We start from the raw sequence: 25,580 nt of genomic DNA, 5'->3' as shown, positions 1-25,580 counted from the left end.
ATATATATATATATATATATATATATATATATATATATATATATATATATAATTTGTAAATAAATACATATACATATTCAAGATATATATATCTTGAAAGTGTGCTCAAAACATTTTGGACATTAATGATCTTGATTTTTAAAACTTAAACCATTTTTAATAGTCAATGTGATTTCTAAATTTAATGGGATTTTTTTCCTCCCTTTTAAAATTTACTATATACTTAAACCATCCCTATGTATGTCTACCATAACATATATATTTTGTTTAGTGACCTTATTTTTCTCTAGGTGCATGGTACAGTTGGAGAACCCTGGTGGATTTGGGTATGTAAGTTTTAAAATTAATATTCAGTGCCTGCAAAGTATGATATTTATAAGGATTTATTAATATAAAATTAGAAAGCTAGAGAAATGTGAGGAAAGAGTCCCAACTCACCCTTCACCACGTAGCCTCTGGTCCCAAGAAGAACCCTGTGACTACTCAAACCAAATTTTAATACCGCCCGCGAAAACCAGTGTCCAATAAGAAAAAGCTTAAGGAATTATGGGTATGGTGAAAGGGAATTTGGGTAATGTAGTTTCAGGGGGTACAAGGTCTTCCAATTTTTACATTCCCCCCTGTGATCCTTTGGGAGATCAGTCTCTCGCCACTCTTCAGGGAGGAATGTGATATTGGAAATTTGGGGGTCTTAATATTGAGATCCATGATATAAACTTCCTGTGGACGTTTAGAGGACTTGAAAACTACATTTCCCATGATTCCTCTTGTGTAATACAGGTGGCAGGAAGTGTGATTACATAGACAGAGGTATAAAGACTCAGAACTTGATTGGGAAGTTCTCTATCCTATGAAGCAACCAGGGGGAAAGCATGGTGGGGCATTTGAATTAGATCTTAGCAGGCACATGGTTTTTTTAAATTATCAATATGCCTTACAATAAAACCCTAATATCTTTAATTATATCCTTCTATATTAATTTTATTTGTTACAGGTAGAAGATCCCACAAATGATCATATTTATCATTCAGAGTATTTTCTCATTCAAAAAAAGCAGGTAAAAGTCTAGAACCATTCACATATTAGACATGTAATTTATAGACTAGCACAGGAAGAAGGAACTTGATACATTGATTGATACATTGCATTTTCTATCTTTATACCTTTTTCTCCTCCCTTTTATTATATAGTTGAAATTTAAAATATAAATCATCATTTGTCTAATCATGATGGAATAACACAGGCATTTTTATTATGATGTTTAATCTGATTAATTCAGAAAGTCAGAATGTGTCTATATAGTTTAAGAGTTTTATTGTGATTGACCAACTGGAAAGAGAGCCATACATTTTAGAGCTTAAGGGGGCTTTAGAGATTATTCATTCCAATTCCTCATTTTGCAGATTAGAAATTTGCATTGAAGAGACACACTGATTTATTTATGGATAATATCTTCATTAAATTAGAATACACTTTATACTTTTTTTGATTAGGAATTTTCAGGGAAAGAACATTCTGTGACTTTCAGCAACACTGAACCTCAAAATACCACTTAGTTTGCCCCAATACATCTTGTGTGTGTAGTTTGCCCCAAATCATCGTGTGTGTGTGTGTGTGTGTGTGTGTGTGTGTGTGTGTGTGTGTGTGTGTGTGTGTGTGTGTAGAGAGAAAGAGAGAGAATGAAAATGAGAGAGAGAGAGAGAATGTTTTTACTTACCTGGTTTTTAGAGTAACCTACTACTTTTAAGATACTGGAAAATCCAAACTAATCATAGATTTTTTTCCTCATATTAGGTCATTGCTAAAGAATCTCAGTTGCTGGTATTTACAATCCCTATTTTTGAACCTTTACCATCTCAGTATTACATTCGGGCTGTTTCTGACAGATGGTTAGGCGCAGAGGCTGTATGTATCATCAACTTTCAACATTTGATTTTACCAGAGAGACATCCTCCTCACACAGGTAATGTTACCATAATTTGAATTAATAGTTTTAAAAAACTATTTCTTCAATTAATTTAGTTTAATTTTATTATATATAAATTATAAATTAGTATATAGTCATATTTTTAAATATCATTTTCCCATATTACCGTAATATCTAAAAACTTCTATTTGTTTATAATTTATAGAACTTAAATATAGTAATTTGACTTGGTGGTCACAAAACATTTTTAAATTTCTGTTGTAGAAAAATCTTTCATTTTTGTGTATCTGAGATCTTGTCTAACCTTGAAGTGTCCTTAATCCCATGAAACCTATCATAAAAGTGAATTAATGAGTGAATTACTAAGTGTTTATTAAGTGCTTATTGTCTGTCAAACACTGTCTTAAGCATGAAGCGATAGAAACAATAATGGTTAAAGAGTCTAAAGGAGACTCTCTTACAGTCCAATAAAAGAAAGTTCAGTTGCAATGCAGATGGAATGGTCTAACAGTCCTAAGAGTGATCAGAAAGGGAAACAGCAAGATTCAGGAAGCCTTCAGTTAAGTCATCATCCAGACAGATAACAGTACCCCAGGTATGGCTGGTGGAGAGGTGTTTGAGGACCCTAAAGTTCGGTGAACAAGAGATAGTCTTTCATTTCCACAGAGAGAACAGAGTTGTTAACTTTAGTTTTATTCAGACCAGGTAATCATTCAAGCAAGGGTGAGCTCTAGGTGGACTTAATAAAGGGAAAGGGGAAAGGAAAAAGAACACTCTTCATGGTGGCAAGTCTTTCTACTCCTGGCAGTAAGTTAAATGACCGAGAGAGAGGTAGATGAGGTAATATCTGCTTTTTTATTACATATTAGTTAACATGAACAATTCCTGTGGTTATTAATATTAATTTCTTATGCATTTTATTTTAATTAAGCAAATGAAATAAATGTTTTTACATGAAAGGTTAATTCATTATGTGTACAGCATCAAATACTCCTGCTATTTTTCAGTACCTGCTTATCTTTCCACTGTCAGTTTGTTGTTTTGTTTTTTTTACCTTCATAAATAGTTCACAACTGTAATGATAATTGTAATGTAGGAGTAATTAGCTTCGTTAAGAATGGAGTGTAGTCAGATGTAAGGTTTATAAAAGAGAGTTGAGATTTCCTAGGGTACTTTAAGATTGGACATGGAACCTTGATGAGGTCAGGGATATAGAATTTTTGGAGTGTGTCTTGAGGGCGTTAGTTGAGGAGCCGATGCCCCACTTCTTCTGAGAGAGAGACTGGAGGTTGGTGGTTCCTGGCTTTCCTGCTGATCCACCTTGAAGACTGCAACATCTTGAATCTGAAAGAATTAGGAAGCTGTTTGGAGCATAGAGCAGGAGAGCTACTGAGTAGCTCCTCAGACCTCCTTTGGGGGCTACCAGAGAACAGCTGTTGGCAGAAACAGCTTGTGTCTCAAATTAAGAGAGTTGATCTTTGGCCGAAGGGAAAGGAAGTTTGGGAAATCTTTTATTTTATTTTATTTTTTAAATTTAAACCCTTAACTTCTGTGTATTGGCTCCTTGGTGGAAGGGTGGGCAATGGGGGTCAAGTGACTTGCCCAGGGTCACACAGCTGGGAAGTGTCTGAGGCCAGATTTGAACCTAGGACCTCCCATCTCTAGGCCTGACTCTCAATCCACTGAGCTAACCAGCTGCCCCCCTTGGGAAATCTTTTATAAGTTGAGTTTATAAATTTTGGACAGAGGTTTAGTAAGTTAGAAATTATATTTTAGGTAGATAGTGTAGTATATGGAGGATTGCCATTTGGTAATAGCGAAGCATTCCCATGAGGGAAAGGTTGGTGAGAAATTTATATAGATTTATTAGTTAATAGGGAATCCCTTATCAGTATTTACTTTCCTTTTGCTTTCCCTTTTTGTAGTTATTTATAGTTATAATATATAGTTTTATATAACTGGCCTAAGTAGGAGTTTTCTTTTAACTATTAGAGCAGCCATTTTCCTCAGTGGTCAACCTCAAGAGTTTGTCCACACCAGCGACAACTATTGGTAATATCCATACCAATAGCAATAATCAATAAGGGTTAGAATTCCTTACAAATATAGTAAGGAAATTAGAAATATATTGATTAGGTTTGATAAAATAAGGAATTTTATGAGGTTGTCCCAGAGACTGCAGAGTGACTGAGGCAAGAAAGAGTTCTTTGCATGAGCTTGGAACTTTGAAGAAGAAGGGCAGGCAGAGTTCTGGGAGCAGTTGGACTCTTGACTTCTGAGGAGACTGGCCAACTCAGCTTTTGCTCTCTGGATATAGCTCTGCTGGTGATAGGAAAGAAAGAATTCTTAAACCATCTTGAGGGTTTTTCACTTTCCTCACTGTGGAAATACATCAGGAAGAAGAACTTGTCAGATCTGCTGCTGTTAGAACTGTTTTTGTGAGAGGAGAAAGTCCAGAAGACCACGTCCACCTCTGACTGAGGGAAACCCCTAGAGCAGTGATTCCCAAAGTGGGCATTACCGCCCCCTGGTGGATGATGCAGTGATCTAGGCGGGGCGGTGATGGCCACAGGTGCATTTATCTTTCTATTAATTGCTATTAAAATTTTTAAAAAATTAATTTCCAGGGGGCTAAGTAATATTTTATTTATTTATTTTTTTTTTTTTATTTTAAACCCTTAACTTCTTCTGTGTATTGACTTATAGGTGGAAGAGTGGTAAGGGTAGGCAATGGGGGTCAAGTGACTTGCCCAGGGTCACACAGCTGGGAAGTGTCTGAGGCCGGATTTGAACCTAGGACCTCCTGTCTCTAGGCCTGGCTCTCAATCCACTGAGCTACCCAGCTGCCCCCGCTAAGTAATATTTTTTCTGGAAAGGGGGCGGTAGACCAAAAAAGTTTGGGAACCTCTTTCCTAGAGTCAAACTCAGCTGTATTGAGATCAGCCATTTTGCTCAATATAAATATAACTCTGGAGATAACTTTAATTAATAGATAAATAAGGATTTAGTTAGTATAGCATATAGTTTGGGATTTCTAGTAAGAATTAAGGAGTTATATTGTAGCTTGGGTGAATTCCTGAGATTTGAAGACTTCATCTTGCAGCAAAATTCGGGTGGAGTGATTTAGATTCTTTAGTGTTAGGGAATCCTTTTATATATCCTTAAAACTTTAATATATAAATAAAAATTATAAGTTTTTACAAGAAAGATTTCCAGACCAGTTTGTGCACTGAGCCCTAAGGAGGGAGACTGTGAATACTTTGTGATCATCCAGCAAAGTATATTACCATAGTATCCTCCTTAATAACATCCTTTATTACTCCAATATTACACAACACAACACTGAATAGGACTTGAAGTCAGGAAACCTGGGTTCAAATTTCACCCAAGACACTTAATAACTGAATATCCCTAGGCAAAAATCTTTTAACTGTTCTAAGCATCATCTGTAAAATGGTACTGAACTCAGTGACCTCTAAGGTCCCTTCCAGCTTGAACTTCCTGAAACAAGTTGTAATTAATGTTAGAGTTTCTTTCTAGTTTCTTTCAAATATTTTTAGTAGGCATCTTTTACTTTACATTAGAGTAGAATACTTGTCAGTTCGTATTTTGCCTTACCCCACCCCCAGAAACTTCATCAAGTCCCCTGGTTCTTATTTAAGTCTATACCTTCCTGACTTCCTCCCTTCAAAAAATATATTAAAAAATTAAAACCTATCTACTCTGTTAACTGGAAATGCCTGTATAGTCCTTATTATACAGAAAATTGATCACAGACTTTTAATTAAATGAAATAAACATCACTTGGTTAATAATGGATACTGAAAAAATTAATATAAAATATTTTACCTAACATTATATCTGCACCTATGTGTATCCTATTGGATACAAATCTGGAAAACAAACCATCTTTTCTGAAGTTAAGCCCTCTAAATTTAGTGGTACTAATAAACCAATAGGAAGAATTATGAATAGATGTAAGCTCGTGATTGGAATATATGTATATATATATATATATAATGTTAATTAAAATCTGTTAAATTTGTATTTTGAACTTCAATTTTTTGTATGTTTACTTTTTTTGAGGCATGGTCTCCTTATCCTATCAAGCTTATAAGTACCACAGACAATAACAAACCTTATTACAATATTGATTAGCATAAAAGCTTTAACCTCCAGTTCCCAAGTTCACCACACCTGAAGCAACCTTGTGTGCCAAACTTAGTGCAGACTCAATCAGATTTGGTTCTGTTGCTACATAGAACTCCTATCCTTAGCTTTCCCAACTGTGGCTAATACAAGCTTTTACCAACATACTTTCATGTTAGGCTTTCTTTAAAAAATATTAAATTCTCATATTACATAATTTTAAAGAAACTTTTGCCAATGCAAAACATAAATCATCTAATTTTAAAATGAGCTTTCAATTCCCTGTTATCCATTGTAATAAGGACAGTAATATTATAGCAGTTATTATATCATTTTTATTTTATTTGGGGAACACATTATCATTTTGTGAATGGTCTCTAGGTTATGAAGCCCCAAAATGAAGATCCAATTTCTGTGGCATTCCATGGATTCCCTGTTTTGTTTCAGTGCTCAGCTTTCCCAACACTGTACCAAACTGGAAAGGGGTGGCATTCCTTTTTTTTTTTTTTTTAATATCTGCCTATATAATTGTTTTACTTGAAAATCCCTTCTAGTCCCTATATTTTGCCAAATTGTAATTTTCTCAGTTGTCTGGAATTAAGGGCTGTCCCTAAAGCAAATATCAGATTTCCATAAATAGGTTCATTCAGGTTCTCCCAGGTTTTAGTACATCTCCAAAATGACTATAAACAGGAAATTGTCAGATCAAACACTGAGCAGTTGTGGATAATGGAATACTACCTTAGTTTCCAAAATATATTAGAGACTCTAGAGTAAAGGTATCTCTTTAGATTTTTACATGTATTGCCTTAATTTTTTTATTTTTTTATACTCTCTTTGTATATTTGAACATCATGATAAAAAAAAAGCAATATTTTAAAATAATATAATTCATCATATAGGAGAATTTACATATAATGAAAATGTTTTGTGTTTGTTGTTAATATTGGACATTCTGTTTTCTAGTATTATGGTAAATAGATATATTAGTTTATCAAGTCTTTTATGTCACATGAAATTAATAAACTCTCCTTCAGCTTCTGGTTTAAAAAAAAAACGAATATAGAATATTCTAATGCTTTTTGGCAAGCTGAAAAGTCTTTGAGTATGGTACTGGTGACATATTACCTGACCAAGAATTAACTTAACTATAAATATGGTGGCTTATCACCAGAATATTGACCTTTAAAGTATGGATTTTCAGAAATAGTAACCCCATTTGGGGATGGGAGATGTTTATAAGTATGCAGAAAATAATGTTTGCTATACTGTGCTTTATTGTAAGAAAAAGTAAACTAGCATTACTTTTCCCTACTTTGATGACTGCTTACCTTATTTCAGAATTACTGGATCTGCAACCATTACCTGTCACAGCTTTGGGATGCCGAAAATATGAATCCTTATACAACTTCACCCACTTCAATCCTGTACAGACACAGATATTTCACACATTGTATCACACAGATTGTAATGTACTACTTGGAGCACCCACTGGCTCAGGAAAGACTGTAGCTGCTGAATTAGCCATCTTCAGAGTCTTTAACAAGTATCCCTCATCAAAGGTTTGTTCAGAAATACTCAGGAGCTTTCTTTTTCCTTAACTGAGAATAGAGAAATAAATAAATTCAAAAACTTAATTTGAAAAGATCAGTGAATCAGTTTACTGATCCTCCAATATACAAGGAAATCAGTACATAATGTAAGAAAAATTTGGGGGGAATTAAATGATAACATTATCAAAAGTATTTTTCAGAGATATGACTACTTCAGTTCCTTCTCTTCCAATTCAGTCCATTTAAGGCCTCTTTTCTCTAGGAATTTTAACATTTCATACTTGTTCATATATGTAGTCCCTCACTAACCCTCATTCTGACTGCTTGGGTAATCCACCTCCTTTTCTAGGCTTGCATTTAGAAAATCATATCTTGTAAGTAACTTTTTACATTAAGTTTTCACTGGTAGTATCCTTGTTTATGTTAAAAAGGTAATTTCTTATGTCAGAGAGTAGTTTAGGATCTTAGAAAGTACTTTGTATCTCCTAAGTACAATCCAGATTCCAGAGCACTAATTTCTCTTGAACAGTTTTGCATCAATTTCATTTCTCCTCTGTAGGGCCTCTTCACAACTTACGTTCTCAATGGGCTCCCCATCCAAGTGTATACAAAAGTCTGTACAGTGAACATTTTTCATCTATTTGATTTTTCCCATAAATATTGTCAGACCAATCTCTTTTGAGTAGTAGCGAATCTCCCTAAGGAGCCCTTGCAGTGTTCCTGGGGCTTGCTTCATTCATTCAACACTAAATCTTAAGAATAAAAGTATTCTTTAGAAGATCTCACTATCTCCTGGGACTTAACTTTTCTTTTTAAACTTTGTACAGGTGATAACACTGCCTACTACCATTAGAGAGCATATATTTCCCTATTTTATGCATCTCTTGATACTAATAATCAGATGATCATTCAAGTTAGCTTAATCAACATTTTTTTAAGATGAAAGAATACCAGCCACAATTTCTTCTTGTCATTTTGATGTCTTCTGCTCTTTTACATATCTTGAAAAATGAACCCCTTAATTCTGTAGCATAGATTGCTTCTATATGGACTTTGTATGACTAAAGCTTCTTTATCTAACTTCATTTTCTTAAAAGCCCTTTCCTTTTCATATAATCCATATTCTACTCAGATAGTAGAGTGCAAATGTGGTAGATTTGCTGTTATTAGTAATAAAAATAGATTACTATGGAAATGTTGGCAAGATCCACTCTTATTTTTTTCTTCCTTAATTTCCATTTCATCTATAAATGTTCTTGGAGTGATCTGACTTCTTTGGTTTCACACTAAGCTTTAGATAGAATATTTTTCCTCTTAAGAGAGCTTTATTGTTTTATGAAGAAATTCTGCTTCTACCATCTTCCTTCATAATATTTTGCAAATAAGTTTATTTTCTAAACTATTGTTGCCTTTAGTTTTCATTCTTCTGCCTGGCAAGATCTAGAGTTGCTAGCCAAGAGGAGTTGTAATTCCCTTAGAAGTAATGATACTTTTTGCCTTACAACACACTATAAAACCAACTACCAACACTTTGTTTCTCTTGCTAGATCGACAAATCATCCTGTTGTTCAGTTGCAAGTGATATTGTCATTCAAATATCTTTTGGTTTCAACCATAATGAAGATGGTTATATTCACTTCTTCCAGTAGTTTCAATCTTTCAGCAAGCATTTATGAAATGCCTACTAGGTGCTAGCTACTTTTCTAGTTCTAGAATACAGAAACTCAGCACATAAATAAAGAAATGAATGAAATCAGGTGTCATTCTCAATGAAATTACATTCTATAGAGAGAGAAAGTCATATAAATTGTTTAGACATACGTCAATACAAAATAATATATTATTATTGTTGGTTATTAAAGCAATTGGGTTATTGGATCAAAAACATATTTAAAGTGATATTTATAGATGTTCTAAATACTAGGAGTTTTGTTGTTTTTTTTTTAAATCCTTACCTTCCATCTTGGAATCAATATTGTGTATTGGTTCCAAGGTAGAAGAGTGGTAAGGACTAGGCAATAGAGGTCAAGTGACTTGCCCAGGGTCACACAGCTGGGAAGTGTCTGAGGCTAGATTTGAACCTAGAATCTCCCCTCTCTAGGCTTGGCACTCAATCCAATGAGCTTCCCAGCTGCCCCCAAGTTAAAATCTTTTAACAGATCTTTTCTACTATCACAGTCATTGTAAAAAAGAAACAGGACCACAAAGACCTGTAGGGTTCATTTTCTTTGCTTCATTATTTTCTATGTCCGAGAGATTCATCACTAAATGGCAAATCTAATAGTAAAGAGTATGTTCTCATTTTGGCCTTTCTACAGAAGGGATCTCTCTTTGGGTCAATAATCTAAAGTTTTCCAGCTTTGCAAAATATGCCATATGTTATTTGCTGTTGGCATAGTCTTTGAAAACCTATTGCCATTTCCTTGCTACAGTGAGTTTTTTCTTTTTAAACCCTTAACTTCTGTGCATTGGCTCCTAGGTGGAAGAGTGGTAAGGGTGGGCAATGGGGGTCAAGTGACCTGCCCAGGGTCACACAGCTGGGAAGTGTCTGAGGCCGGATTTGAACCTAGGACCTCCCGTCTCTAGGCCTGGCTCTCAATCCACCAAGCTACCCAGCTGCCCCATCTACAGTGAGTTTTTGATGTACAACTTTTTTTCAGGTAACAAAAACATATACATAGATAATCCTTTAAATGTATAGAACTTTAAATAGCTTTTAAGCTATTTGGTTTGAATTTAGCTTAATAGTAAGAGAAAATCTCTTAGGCTGTTTGAATAAACATGGACCAGCAGAATTTATAAGGACTTATATTGACAGAAAGCATAAGACATTTCATCTTATTAATATATTTAGTAGCAGGAAAAACTATAGTGATATAGGTGAATCTCCAAATACTTCTTCCAAGTACACACTCCACATTCCCAACTTTTATCAGCACTACACAGGAAATTCAAAGTATTCTGTTCCAGTCACTTTATGCTAGAAGAAACTCCATCATAGACAGCAAATTTGGACATTATTCTCAATTTTTTACCATGCAAAGAATATGCAGAGAGTTTAGCATCCTGTGCATCTCTTTATATTTGAATTATGCTTCATGAGTATTAGATTAAAAAGAAGTGTTGCTTTTGTTCTCAGCTTTCTTCAAAAATATGAAGCATTTTAGAATTTAAACTAAGACTATCTGATTTTACATTTGAACATTTAGAAAATTCTTGCAATGCCTTCCCCATTCATCTGTTTTCTAGCTTCCCTGATTTGCTTCAGTTCTTGTACCTTCAAGAAGACTTTTCTGGGCCTCCTTAGTATTAGTGCCTTCCCTTTGAAGTTACTCCCACTTTATTCTGTATATATCTTGTTGGTATATAATTGTTTGCATATTGCCTTTAGACTATGAATTCCTTGAGAGTAGGAACTGTTTTGTATGTTATTTTGTATCCCCAGTATTCAGCAGTAGGTACATTTTGGAAAAATTAATTTTATTTTTGTTGCTGAGATTTTGTAGCAAAATGCACTAAAGTACAAAATAAAAATATATATTAGGTGTTTAATAAATGTTCTGTGACAAGAAGTGGTTAGTACTAGTAGCAGTAATAATAGTAATAGCAGCAGCAGCAGTAGCAATAGTAGTACTAACTAACTTTAAAGTGTTTTTTTTATTAAAAATATCCAAAAGAAAATGTCTTTTGTATATTAGTAATTATCTTAGTTAAAATCATTCTCATTTGATACAATTTGAACACTTTATTTACTGTCATTGTAGTTGAGATATATTTATATGCCTTGACATGAAAGATACATTCTAAATCGTTTATGGAGATATTAAGTTTATTTGATTTGATTTGCATGAGTCTTTGTGTTTTGTTCAGGCTGTCTATATTGCACCACTGAAAGCTCTAGTACGTGAAAGAATGGATGATTGGAAAGTTAGAATAGAAGAAAAACTTGGTAAAAGGTAAGTCATTCGTTTATCTCAAGATGCAAAATATTTTTAATGGTACAAGAAATATAGCAAATAACAGAATTTGGAGAAAGAACATCTTCAGGATTACTGTAATAATACAGGTATATTCAGAACTATTTTAACTGATCAATATTCTCATTTTTATGAAGAAAAAATAGTACTAACTGATATAAAAAAGTGACAAGAAAATTATTCCAAAATAGATTATATACCCTATCATACAAAAATAAAGGAAAAATATTTATGCTTTAGCTCTTGTGTTTTCTCTCCTCTCCTATAAAACAAAGTAGGGAAAGAGACTGAAAGAGATTAGGTAGTACCTGTAAAAAGAGTGGGGCACCAGGGATGTAAATGTGTCCTAATGGTTTGTGGGTACACACACTGGGTTGAAGGAGACAGAACCAGCCAGCATAGGGAGACCAAGAATGGCAGTTAGCTCCAACTGTCACTCTGCTCACCCTAGGCCAGGGTCTTTGGAACCAGCAGGCAAGGTAAAGGGTTTTAACAGCTTTAATTATGATTTACTAATAAAGGTGGGATAGGGGATTCTACACTTAAAACTCTAAAGGGCAAATCACAGGGGCAATGGGAGGACAGGTCTACTCTAACTCTAATTGACCTAGGCCAGGCAGGGCTCAAAGGAGCAGTTCTAGAGTCACTAGGAAGGCTGCTTCAAACCTGGTTCCAGCCACGTTTGACCAGCTCAGCTAAAGGGCCTGAGGGTGGCTTTGAGGGTTCTCACGGTAATCCAAAGATGATCACAGGATGCCAAGAGCCAAGGTAATCCAAGGTACCCAAATAGAGAGAGTGTGCTTGAGATGCTGTCCACCAGATCCCAAACCCCTCCTCCACTTGGTGCAGCTCTGCAGGTCTTGCCCACTTGCTGAAAGCCACCACCACTCAGGATCCCAGGGAATCTGGATGCAGAGTGTCCTTAACTCTGAGATCTCCCAGGGCAAGCAACAGTTTGTGCCAACCACCAATGGAATCTCTCTCAGAGCACAAACAATATCCTGCTCCTTCATTCCATCTTGGAATGTTCCAGCTCTTCCTGCTAGGTCCATATAAACTATATGTAACTAATCTTCCTCACAACATACCCGAGTTGCAATATGTTGCAGTTTATCATAGAGTCCTAGTCCTAGAAAAGGCAAAAGTATAGGGTACCTAAGTGATGAAATGGACAGAGCACCAGGCCTGGCGACAGGAAGACTCATCTTCTCAAATCTAACCTCAGATACTCAGTAGCTCTGTGACACTATGCAAGTCACTTAACTCTGTTTGTCTCAATTTCCTCATATTTGAAAAGAATTAGAGAAGGAAATGACAAACCACTCTAATAGCTTTGCCAAGAAAACCCCAAATGCGGTCACAAAGAGTTGGACATGACTGAAAAACAACTGTACAACAAGGTAAAAGTTTGCTAATTAGTATGAGAAGAGGCAGGGGTATTTCTATAATTGCATTGGAGAGAAGATGAGGATGATAAGCAGAGCATAGGAACCATGATGAGATAGACCATGAAGTGACTAAAACTTCAGAGAGATACTAGAGATATAAAGAACTTCAGTAGCTATCCTTGTAGAAATGATATTAAAATCCATTGGAGATAATGAAATCACTATGTTTAAAGAGACAAGAGATCAGTGCCCAGGAAAGAGCCTGAGGGTCACCAACTTTTAGGGGTCATGATATGAAAATCGATCAAACAAAAGGAAACTGAAAAGGAATAGTTAGAAAAGAGAAGCAAGTGAGTCATTTTTTGAAAAACTAGAGAGATTAGAGCATTCCAAAGAGGTTGGTCAACAATGTCAGATGCTACAATAAATTCAGAAGGATGAAGATTGAGAAAAAACCCAACAGGTAATGGTAATTTATAAATTTTTAATAATTTTGAAGAAAAACGACCAGATTTCAAAAATTAGAAATTGAATAAGAGAGAAAGTATAAGCACTGTGTTTAAGAGTTAAGAGGAAAAACATATAGCTTAGGAGGTGGAAGAAACTTTAGGCATGTCTAAAATCATTGGGGAAGGAATCAGTAGATAGAGATTAATTAAAGGGGTAATCTGATGAAGGAGACTGAAGAGCCAGGATCAAGATATGGCCTTGGGAGGCAGCTGGGTAGCTCAGTGGATTGAGAGTCAGGCCTAGAGACAGGAGGTTCCTAGGTTCAAATCCGGTCTCAGACACTTCCCAGCTGTGTGATCCCAGGCAGGTCACTTGACCCCCATTGCCCACCCTTACCACTTTTCCACCTAGGAGCCAATACATAGAAGTTAAGGGTTTAGAGAAAGAAAAAAAATAAAAAAGATATGGCCTTGTTGGAGAGAAAGGTAATTTCTTCATCAGGTTAGAATAAAAAAAAAGGTTAGGGCCCTTGATGTCAATTGATCTTAAGGGATTTGGAGACATATGAGAGATAAATGACCTCTTATTAGTAAAGTATGAGGTGACATTATCTGCTAAGAAGGTGAGGAAGAAATGCAGAGCAAGTAATGTGGGGGCTTGATGACAGAAAAGAAGGTTTGAAATAGCCAGCAGGGAATATGATAGAGAATCAGTTAGGGAAGAATGAAAGAATTATTCTATGATCCTTTTGCAATTTCCTTTTATGTTCTGGTTTCTTTTATATTGAATATTAAAATTAATATGATTTTGTTCCTCTTGTGGGCCACTAAATAAATAGACTACATTTATACATAACCTAAAAACTATATTTCTTTAAGTAATTCCTTGTACTTTTCTTCTCCATCCCCTAAATGCTCTGTTAGTATGACAGCAGAAACTACACAAGGATGAGGACTATCTTATATTTTTCTTTATTTCCCGAGAAACCATGATCCAAAGATTCTTCTCTAAGTGATCATCCTATTAGTCTAAATATTGTCATTCTTTATTGGTCCTGGAAAAGTAAAATAAAATCTGTATCATGCCTCACTTTTTTTCCCCAGGCAATCTGTCATCCCTGCACTGGTTACACATTACTTCCTTCACCATCATTACTTCTCAGAGAATTAGTTTAATTCTGTACTTTACTCTTCTGTCTAGTTCCTTATCCCTTTATTTTAGCAAAGATTTTGCTCTATCGTCAATTCTCGGCACTAGATTACTCCTATCATCTGCTTCCTTCACATCTATTCACATGCTACTTAATAAAGCTGTAGAAAATCATGAAACTATGATGATCAGTCCACTATTAATTCATGTGCATAACAACTGGGCCCTTATTGATGCAAAACTATGATTTTATACCCTTTTCATTTTACTGAAAAAATTGACATTCTTCAAGAACTCCCTCATACTCTCTGCATTCATCTAACAAAGCTCAGAAGTTTTTTGTCTTTATCCTTTCCTTTACCTGCCTCATATAAAGAAGTGGCCCTTTAAGATGAAAGTAAATTTATTACCTATGGAACAAGCAATCCAGAGAGCACCATGGAAGGGGTAGATAGCTATAGAGAGAAACATTAGAATTTAGGGTGGGTTTAATCATTTTGAGCTTTCTATCCAGTAAAACCTCCAAATCTTTTTAGATTAACTTGTCTAATCATATATTTCCCATCACCTGATTGTAAAATTAACTTTTTGAACAAAGAACACTCTTAACATTTTTCCCTATTAAATTTCATCTCATTCAATTCAGACAATTAAAATCTTTGGTTTCTGACTCATGCCATATTAGTTATAGTTATACCATAGTTTTATACCATAGTTAGCTGTACTTCCTAGCTTATTTTCATGTGAAAATTTGCTACCATATCATTTGTACCTTTAATACAGTAATTCCCAAAGTGGGTGCTACCGCCCCCTGGTGGGTGCTGCAGCAATCCAGGGGTGCGGTGATGGCCACAGGTGCATTTATCTTTCCTATTAATTGCTATAAAAATTAAAAAAAATTAATTTCCAGAGGGCTAAGTAATATTTTTTTCTGGAAAGGGGGCGGTAGGCCAAAAAAGTTTGGGAACTACTGCTTTAGTAGAATCATTGATAAAAAATGTTTGACGGCATAGATCACAAGAGCACTTCCCTGGCGGCCTCTTTACATGTTAGCTTAGAATCATTAATTATTAAAACTGGCTATTGCCATAATTTTTAAACCATTTTTTATACTATCTACCATTTCTCCTGTATTTTCCATATAAATACTCTCAGACTTTTCAAATATAGGTAAACTGTATTTATATCTGTGAGTTAGGCATGGGAGCGAGGCAGTAGAGGATAGACTAGTTTTTCCTAAACTACCAGTATAGTTACTCTGTCAAATAAAGGAAAAAAGTTAGTCTGATATGATCTGTTCTTACTGAATCAGTGCTTGCTTTTTTTTTTTTTAAACCTTTAACTTCCGTGTATTGGTTCCTAGGTGGAAGAGTGGTAAGGGTGGGCAGTGGGGGTCAAGGGACTTGTCCAGGGTCATATAGCTGGGAAGTGTCTGAGGCCGGATTTGAACCTAGGACCTCCCGTCTCTAGGTCTGACTCTCAATCCACTGAGATACCCAGCTGCCCCACGTGCTTGCTTTTTTAAATAACTTTTTCTTTTTCCAGGGATTTATTAGCCATCTCTTTAATAAAATGTACTAAACTATGGGCAAGAATGAAATTCCAACTCATTGATCTTTGGTTTGCATACTATCTTTTCCTTTTTGAAAGTTCAGAACATTTATCCTCCAGTCCTACAGCACCTTTCCCCTTTACTCATCTTTAAGATATCATTTACTCATCATTCACATTGAGTAGTCCATTCAGTACTTGAAGATACAAGAAAAGATTGGGACTCTGAATTCATTTAGAATAGCTAAGTAGGGGAAAACTAGGTAGCACAGTAGATAGAACACCAGGCTTGGAGGCAGGAGAACTTGGGTTCAAATGTGACCTCAGACACTTTCTGTATGACCTATAGGCAAGTCACTTAACCCCAGTTAACCTTGCCCTTATCCCTCTTCTTCCTTAGAATCAATATTTAGTTTCTATTCTAAGACAGAAGGCTAAAATTTAGTTTAGTTTGCTTTTTTTAAAGGACATGTAAGTGTTCTCTTCTTTCCTTTGTGATTTAGGATATCAAATCTCTAATATCCATTTTGTTCTATGACAAAACAAAATCAAAATAAGAATGATTTAGTTTTCCATATTCTCACTTTTTCAGATATTACCATCCAGGCAATAGTCCTATCCCTTCTTCAGGCATCTTCTTTTTCTTGACATAACTTTAAAAAAAGTGTTTGTTTAATGAATTAATTTAGGATATTTTTCCATGGTTACATGATTCATGTTCTTTTCCTCCCCTATTCATACCTTCCCCCCCGTAGCCAATGAGCAATTCCATTGGGTTTTACATGTCATTGATCAAGACCTATTTCCGTTTTATTAATATTTGCATTAGAGTGATTGTTTAGAGTCTATAACACAGAGACGGATACACTTTGGCACAATTGAATGTAATAGACTTCTCTACTAGCAGCAATGCAATGATCCAAGACAATTCTGAGGAACTGATGAGAAAGAACGCTATCCACATTCAGAGGAAGAACTGTGAGAGTAGAAACACAGAAGAAAAACAACTGCTTGATCACATGGGTCAATGGGGATATAATTGGGGATGTAGACTCTAAAAGATCACCCTAGTGCAAATATTAATAATATGGGAATAGGTCTTGATCAATGACACAATTAAAACCCAATGGAATTGCGCATTGGCTACGGGAGGGGGTTGGGAGGAGGAGAGGGAAAGAACATGTATCATGTAACCATGGAAAAATTTTCTTAATTAATCAATTAAATAAAATTTAAAAAGTTAAAAAAAAGGAATTGGCCTTAATCTAATTTGGTTGATAAGCTTTTTCTGCCTCTATATTGGGCTTTCGTTTTTTAGCTCCTCATTGGAAATTAGTTTTTTTGTTTGTTTTCAGGATTAATGTTTAAGAATTTCCCTTTCCTTTTGGAAATACTCCTATTTTTCCTTTCTCTGAACTTTCTGAAATTGTTTCCTCAGATCTAGGATGTCTGTCTTTTATTGACTCTCTGACAAATTCCGAAATGGAGTAGCCACTTTCTCACAAGATTTTTATTATTTCTTTAGTCAATTTCTTCCCGTGGGTAAGAATCAAATACATAATAGGATTCCACCTTATTGGTTGCTCCATATTTTGAAAGATGAAACAAACATTTAGATACATAATTTAATTATTAACCATCTTGATTTTGGCAAAGAGGTTTCCAAAAGCTCTATGAGTAATTGAAATTATCCATCATTATTATATCATGGTTCTGCAACAGACTTGTGATGTGTTTTCCAAACATCTCATCTTTTCTTCCTTTTGTTAAGGTGGATTATACATTCCATGGATAATGTCATCTCTATTCCTAGTCATTTTTACCCAAATATTCTCCATCATAATTCTGCCTTCCTTTCTTGAATTTTCTCGTATTTCTTAATATTCAGTATTACTCTTCCCTTAACTTAGTCCGTTTCTTTTAATTATTTCATTCACTTCCAGATTCAAAGTCCCACAATAATAATAATAATAATAATAATAATAATAATAATAAAGATTTATTTATTAGTCCTTTTGAAAAAGATTTTTGTCTTTGAATTCCTGGGTGTCCCAGATTTTCCTTCGTTTTAGATACTCTTTTATATCTGGCTTGATTAATTTATATAGGAAGTTTCCTCCCTTGATGAGTAATATCAGCTACAGCATTAATTTAGTGCTTACTCTATTCCAGGCTAAGCACTGAGGATACAAAGAAAAACAAACAATAGTCTTTGCCTTACGTGAATAATCATACTATTGGGGAAGAGAACATATAAATAACTCCTTTGTGTATTATATGTTCAAAATAGATGATGGTAATATAAAGTGGGAAGACTTTAGCAGCTAGAGAAAACAGGAAAGACCTCTTTCAAAAAGTGAAATTTTAGCTGAGTCTTAAAGATATCAGGGAAACTTAAAGATGTGGAAGTGAGAGAGGAGAGAATCCAGGCATAAAGAACAGCCAGTGTAGAGGTACAACTATGGGAGATGAAGTGTTGCATGTGAAAAAAAAATAGCAAGGAGGCCAGTATAGTCAGATGGGAAAAATGCTAACTATGATGACTGGGAAGGGAGGAACTAGGTTGTGAAAAACCTATAAATGCCAAACAAAGGAATCCATATTTGATCCTGAGAGTAATGGGAAGTTACTGGAACTTTGACTCGGTCAGTTCTTCACTGTAGGAAAAAAATCACCTTGCCAGCCAAATGGAGGACAGATTGGAGTACGGAGAAACTTAGGACAGATAAATCAGTTATAAAATGAAAATTGCTAAGTGCCTAAACTAGGGTTTAAGACTATGTGGAGAAGGAGAGACTATGAAAGTAGCAATGATTGAGTTTGGTAGTATATTAGATATGTATGGTAAGAGTTTGGTATCAAGATTGTCAACTTGGGTAACTAGGAGAATGGTAGTTCCCTCTGCAGTAATAAGCTAATGTAGACGAAAAAGAGGTTGGGAAAGGGTATGTATATATGAAGATAATGAATTCTGTTTTAAACTTGTTGAGTTTGATATACCTACTAGAAAATTCTCTTTCCGTAAGTTAGAATTTTTAGGTAGTTGGAGATGTGTGACTGACCCAACAAGAAGCAAACAATTTTGTGTGTGTGTGTGTGTGTGTGTGTGTACACACACACACTTCTGAGGAACATCTGCATGATGGTGATGATTGAATTAATGGGAGCTGATGAATTCACCAAGTGAGATAGAGAAGACACATAGGACTGGTTTTGGGGAGAAACTTAGTGGTTTTTACACTTCAGCAATGATAAAATGCTATTTGTAGCCATAAAGTTTCTTGCCCCCAAATTTGTAATACTTGTCAGTGCTTTGTGGTTTATTTCTCATTGCATCATTTGTGTCCATTGCAGCCCCAGGTTTGAGTAGTCTGACCATCAATTTTGGCAAGTCCATAGAGGTTTTGTGTCACATTTTGGAAACCTTCCTGAAGAAGATATCAGATCTCTCTGCTGATATCATGTCAGCAGAAATTTTTTTGTTAAAAAAAATTCAGGAAATCACAAATCATCCCTGCTTTTCTATTCTTCCTCTAATCTTTACTAGAGGATCTTCTGGCTCCATATTATTTAACATTCCTTGAAGTTCAAACAGCTGCTTCTTCCTCATATCCTCTAGTGGCTTCCTCTTAAAGAAAAACCTCTTTGGGGCTATTATCTAGAAGAATCAATGGTCCCTCTTCTGTGTGACATTCTTCTACCTTCCATCTTACTAACATGTCAGAATTTACCTCTGCCTCTTCAAATCCTTTCTTTTCTTGTTTTCATACAGGCTCTTTTGTATGTTTAAGTAATATTTCATTGTCACAGATAAGCTGTAGTGTGGTGCTCTTTTTGTGCTCCTTTGCCTTCTCTTCTAGAAGGAAAAAAGTCTGAACTCTTAACTTAAGATAGCAGTCATATGACCAGAACAGATATACAACTCATTCTGGGCTCTCTAAACTTAATGGAAATGAGATACACAGTTCTTCTTCTTGTTAGTGTCTTTAACAGGATAGCTATGGTAAACTGCTTTTGAGATATTAATCAACAAGTCCACCTTTCTCTTCTCTTGCTGAAATTTCATCTTCTCTTACCAATTTATTTTGCATGTTTTGTCACAACTATTTTTCCTTTAGGGTTTTTTTATAATTGCTTATAATCTTCATTTATTTTGTTTTTCAATTACATATAGAAACAATTTTTTGGCAATTGTTTTCTGACATTTTGTGATTCAGAATCTTGACCCCCCCCCCACCCCAACCTCCTTTGAGGCAATAAGTAGTCTGTTTATAAGTAATACCAGTGATTTCATGCCATACATATTTCCACATTCCCCATGCTGTGACAAAAGACACATATCATACATATAATAAAAAACTCATGAAGGAAATAAAGTGAAAGATGGCATGCTTTGATCTACAATCAGATTTCAACAGTTCCTTCTTTGGCTTTGGATAGCATTTTTTTGTCATGAGTCCCTTGGGGTTATTTTTGGACTTTGTTTTGCTGATAACAGTTTAGTCTTTCACTGTTGATCAATTTACAGTATTTCTTTTTCTGTATATAAATGTTCTCCTAGTTCTGCTCACTTTACTTTGCATCAGTTCATATAAGTCTTTCCAGGTTTTATTGGACTCATCTGTTCCTCATTTCTTAGGGCAGGATTGGAGAGCCTTTTCCTAGTTCAAGTGCCCAGAGGACAAATTTAAACTGTCTGTGAGCCCTGGTAATATCTGAGAGTTAAGGGAGAAAGTGCTTGCTTTGGGCAGCTGAACAGAGGGGTGGGGCATGCAAAAAAATGCCCTCTGGTCCTGGGAAGAGGAGAAATAGAGCAGCTCCCTGAGTGCAGGCTGTGAATGCATTCCATGGCTTTGCCAACAAGGTCTTGGGGTATAGCAGTATTCCATTACAACCATATATCATCACAACTTGTTCATCCATTCCTCAATTCGTGGATACTCCATCAGCTTACAGTTCTTTGCCACTAGAAAGAGCTGCTGACAATATTTTTGTGCAAGGAGGTCCTTTTCCCTTATTTCTGATTTCTTTGAGATATATACCCAGTACTGGTATTGATAGTTCAAAGAGTTTGCGTAGTTTTATGTCCTTTTGGATGTGGTTCAGATTGCCTTCCAAAATGATTGTATCAATTTATAGTTCCTACCAGTAGTTTATTTATGTCCTGTTTTTCCAATTCCCCTCCAATATTTATCATTTTCCTTTTTTGGTCATGTTAGCCCATCTGGTAAGTGTAAGCTGGTATCTCAGAGTTGTTTTAATTTATATTTCTTTAATCATTAGTGATTTGGAGCATTTTTTTCCTATGTCTTTGGTTGGTTTTAATTTCTTCTTTTGAGAACTGCCTGTTCATATCCTTTGACCATTTCTCAATTATGCAATGCTTTGTATTATTAGAAATTTGACTCAGTTCTCTATATAGTTGAGAAATAAGATCTTTGTCAGAGATACTTGCTGTAAAAATTTTTCTCCAATTTGTTGTTTCTCCTCTAATCTTGATAACATTGATTTTGTCTGTGCAAAAACTTTTTAAATTTGATGTAATCAAAATTAATTTTTATGTTCTCTGTGTCTTATTTGGTCATAAATTTTTCCTTTATCTACACATCTGATAGGTAGACTTTTCCATGTGCCCCTAATTTGTTTGTGGAATCACTATTCTAGATCAGGTATCCATTTTCACTTTATCTTAAAGTATGATGTGAGATACTGATCCATGCTTAGTTTCTGCCATGTTTTCCGATTTTTCCTAGTAGTTTTTGATAAATAGTAAGTTTTTCCCCCAACAGCTTGGATTTCAGGGCTTTCGAGCACTAGTTTACTATAGTCATTAATTACTATGTGTTGATTTCCTTACCTGTTCCATTGAAATATTACTCTATTCTTAGTCTGTACCAAATTATTTTGAGGATTACCACTTTGTCATTTAGTCTGAAATTTGGTACACTTTAAGCCTCCTTCCTTTATATTTTTTTCATTAGTTCCCTTAATATTCTTGACCTTAATCATTTTTAGGGTGCAATAGTATTCCAATTTTGCTATATTTTTTCTAGTTCTGGGAAATAATTTTTGGTTAGTCTGGTGTGACACTGAATAGATAGATTAATTTTGGTAAGATTGTCATTTTTACTAAATTGGTCAGTCTATTCATAAGCAATTAATATTTTTCCAATTGTTTAGGTCTGACTTTATTTGTGTGAAAAGTGTTTTGTAATTGTGTTCATATAGTTGCTAGATTTGTCTTGGTATGTAGTCTTAGATATTTTATATTGTCTACAGTTATTTTAAGTGGAATTTCCTTTTCAATAAATTGTTGTTGAACTTTGTTGTTGGTAAATAGAAATGCTGATGATTTATATGTTTATTTTGTATCCTGTAACTTTGCTAAAGTTTAATTGTTTCTTTTATTTTTTGGTTGATTTTTCTGAGGTTCTTTATGTATTTCATTGTCATGTAAAGAGTGAGAATTTATTTTCTCCAAAGTTTTTCTTCTATTGTTTTCCTTTCTCTTCTTTTCTCCTCTAGCTCAAGTCCTTCTCTTGCTACTACTTCTTATGCTTTTCATTTTCTTCTTCAAATCCTCTCTGAATTCTCTTATTTCAGATTAAGTCATCTTTTAGCTCTAGCTTTTTTCCTCAAGTCTGTTTCCTTGAATCTTTTTCCCTGCTTTCTCCCCCAACCAAATTTAACCCTTCACCTCAGAGTTTTAAACTTCTCCAGTCCTCCCAAATATCCTCAACACATTGAATTACAAGCCTTCTAAGTCACCTTCATAATTCCATATCACAATTTTGTCTTTGTTATTTCTTAGGGTGTAATACTATTCCATTATAAATCACAACTTGTTCATCCATTCTCCAATTGATGGGTACCCTATAAGTTTCCAGTTCTTTGCCATATGGAAAGAGCTGCTAAATAAATAAATAAACAAGCAAGCACATGAACAAATAAATCAATAAATAAATTCATGGATGAATTTAGATATGAATTTTTAAACCCTTATTTTCCATCTTGGAATCAATACTCTGTATTGGTTCCAAAGCAGAAGAATGGTAAGGGCTAGGCAATGGGAGTTAAGTGACTTGCCCAGGGTCACACAACTAGGAAGTGTCTGAGACCAAATTTGAACCCAGAACCTTCTATCTCTAGGCCTGGCTCTCAATACATTGGGCCACTCAGCTGCCCTCAGAACTGCTAAAAATATTTTTGTGCAAGTATGTCCTTTTCCCCAATCTCTGATCTCTTTGAGATACAGACAAAGTAGTGCTATTGCTGGTTCAAAAGATATACATAGTTTTATAGCCCTTGGGATATGGTTGCAGATTGTGTTCATATAGTAGCTGGGTTTGTTTTAGTAAGTATACCCCTAGGTATTCTATATTGTCTACAGCTCCTTTTCCTTCTCCTACCTTTCTTCAAAACATTTTTATCTTTGGAAAGAAAAAAATAGCTTATATGTTGAATTGTATTCAATTCCAACTTTTGATACTGTGTATTGGAAAGTTGGGCTATACCTATAATGGGGATAGAGCAAAAAGAGATTCTCAGCACATAGCATAAAGAATAATCTGCAGTGTCTTGTTATTTGATCTCATGGCAAATGAGATTTTTTTTCTACAGATCATTAAAGGAAACAGATTAGCTGCAGGAAACTTAGATATGCAGAAAACAATGGTCATGTTGAAAGGATAATAGATCATTCCATTTATAGAAGAGATATTATGGGACTACAAATAGCCAACTAGAAGACAGAAAACTATGAGCCAATTATCCAAATAGTTACCTAAGTAAAATGGAAGCTGTGAGAATAAGTTAATCAACTCCATTTCAGAAAATAATACACTTTATACAGCAATTTAAAGACTTTGTAATTGTATGGTATTGACAGACTAAAAAGAAATTCTATCAAAAAACAAAAATTACATTATGTTTTAGTTTGACAGCTCCACTAAGTAATTGAGAAAACTTTGTTCCTAGTTATAAAATAGCTATCTTTCATATCTTTTCAAAACTAATTTCACACTCTTCAGACAGCTTATAAAGAATGTATCACTTGGGGCAGCTGGGTAGCTCAGTGGATTGAGAGCCAGGCCTAGAGACGGGAGGTCCTAGGTTCAAATCTGGCCTCAGACACTTCCCAGCTGTGTGACCCAGGGCAAGTCACTTGACCCCCATTGCCTACCCTTACCACTCTTCCACCAAGGAACTAATACACAGAAGTTAAGGGTTTAAAAATATTAAAAAAAAACACACAAACAAACAAAAAAAGAATGTTATCACTTGATGCACTTCCCCCCCTCCTGTGTTTTTTGTGTTTTAAATTTTTAAAAATCATTTTTATTTTTCTCCAGAGTTATTGAGCTAACAGGAGATGTGACTCCTGATATGAAATCCATTGCCCAAGCTGACCTAATTGTCACTACACCAGAAAAGTGGGATGGAATCAGCAGAAGTTGGCAGAACAGGAGCTATGTTAAAAAAGTTGCCATTCTCATTATAGATGAGATCCATCTGCTAGGTAAGTGCCATTTTATATAAAACTGATTTAGAAATCCTGACTTACACTTTCATGCCTACAACTATCAGGGTCAGAGCTTATTAAATGATTAATGAACATTCTTCTTATTTCCTAGGGGATGAAAGAGGCCCAGTCCTAGAGGTTATTGTGTCTCGAACTAACTTCATTTCTTCTCACACGGAAAAACCTGTTAGAGTAGTTGGATTGTCTACTGCGTTAGCTAATGCCAGAGACCTTGCTGACTGGCTCAATATTAATCAGGTATGTGAAATATCTACAAATATGAAATTTAACAATTTTGGTTCTTGGATGATTTGATATAGAAGTAGCATCAGGAAATTGATTATTTCAATATTGAAAGAATAACATTTTTCTAACATTTACTCTAGATGGGGTTGTTCAACTTCAGACCATCAGTTCGTCCCGTTCCTCTGGAAGTTCATATTCAGGGTTTCCCAGGTCAACATTACTGCCCTCGTATGGCTAGTATGAATAAGCCTGCATTTCAGGGTAAGCTTCAACTATTTGGAATGAGCAGTAACCATTTTATATAGTAGACTTCAGGACATTTTTATACTGTTTGGGTTTCCTTGAAGTGGGGACTGCTTTTGTTCAAGTAAATGTTACGAAGCCATTTGCCTAAGTTTTTTTTTTTTAACATTTATTAATATTCATTTTTAACATGGTTACGTGATTCATGCTCCACCTTTCCCCTTCACTCCCCGCACTTCCCCCACCCATGGCCGATGCACATTTCCACTAGTTTTGTCATGTGTCCTTGATCAAGACCAATTTCCAAATTGTTGGTAGTTGCATTGGTGTGGTAGTTTCAAGTCTACACCCTCAGTCATGTCCACCCCGACCCATGCGTTCAAGCAGTTGTTTTTCTTATATGTTTCCTCTCCTGCAGTCCTTCCT

General features: G+C 35.1%; 1 protein-coding gene across 1 annotated transcript in view; it reads left to right on the top strand.

Annotated features, from left to right (window-relative positions):
- The window catches only part of ASCC3 (activating signal cointegrator 1 complex subunit 3), a 357,810-nt gene that overhangs the window by 204,338 nt on the left and 127,892 nt on the right, over positions 1 to 25,580 (top strand). Inside the window, exons 21-29 of the mRNA XM_044675397.1 lie at positions 291 to 326; positions 995 to 1,057; positions 1,795 to 1,963; positions 7,418 to 7,638; positions 11,500 to 11,585; positions 24,496 to 24,662; positions 24,778 to 24,923; positions 25,052 to 25,172; positions 25,259 to 25,278. Of these exons, the coding sequence (XP_044531332.1) occupies positions 291 to 326; positions 995 to 1,057; positions 1,795 to 1,963; positions 7,418 to 7,638; positions 11,500 to 11,585; positions 24,496 to 24,662; positions 24,778 to 24,923; positions 25,052 to 25,172; positions 25,259 to 25,278 (1,029 nt within the window). The remainder of the gene's footprint in view (positions 1 to 290; positions 327 to 994; positions 1,058 to 1,794; positions 1,964 to 7,417; positions 7,639 to 11,499; positions 11,586 to 24,495; positions 24,663 to 24,777; positions 24,924 to 25,051; positions 25,173 to 25,258; positions 25,279 to 25,580) is intronic.

Source organism: Gracilinanus agilis, chromosome 4 (assembly GCF_016433145.1).
Source record: "Gracilinanus agilis isolate LMUSP501 chromosome 4, AgileGrace, whole genome shotgun sequence".
In the NCBI taxonomy this organism is placed as follows: Eukaryota; Metazoa; Chordata; class Mammalia; order Didelphimorphia; family Didelphidae; genus Gracilinanus; species Gracilinanus agilis.
Note: the sequence above shows the minus strand (reverse complement) of the source record. Positions and strands in the feature narration are given on the sequence as shown.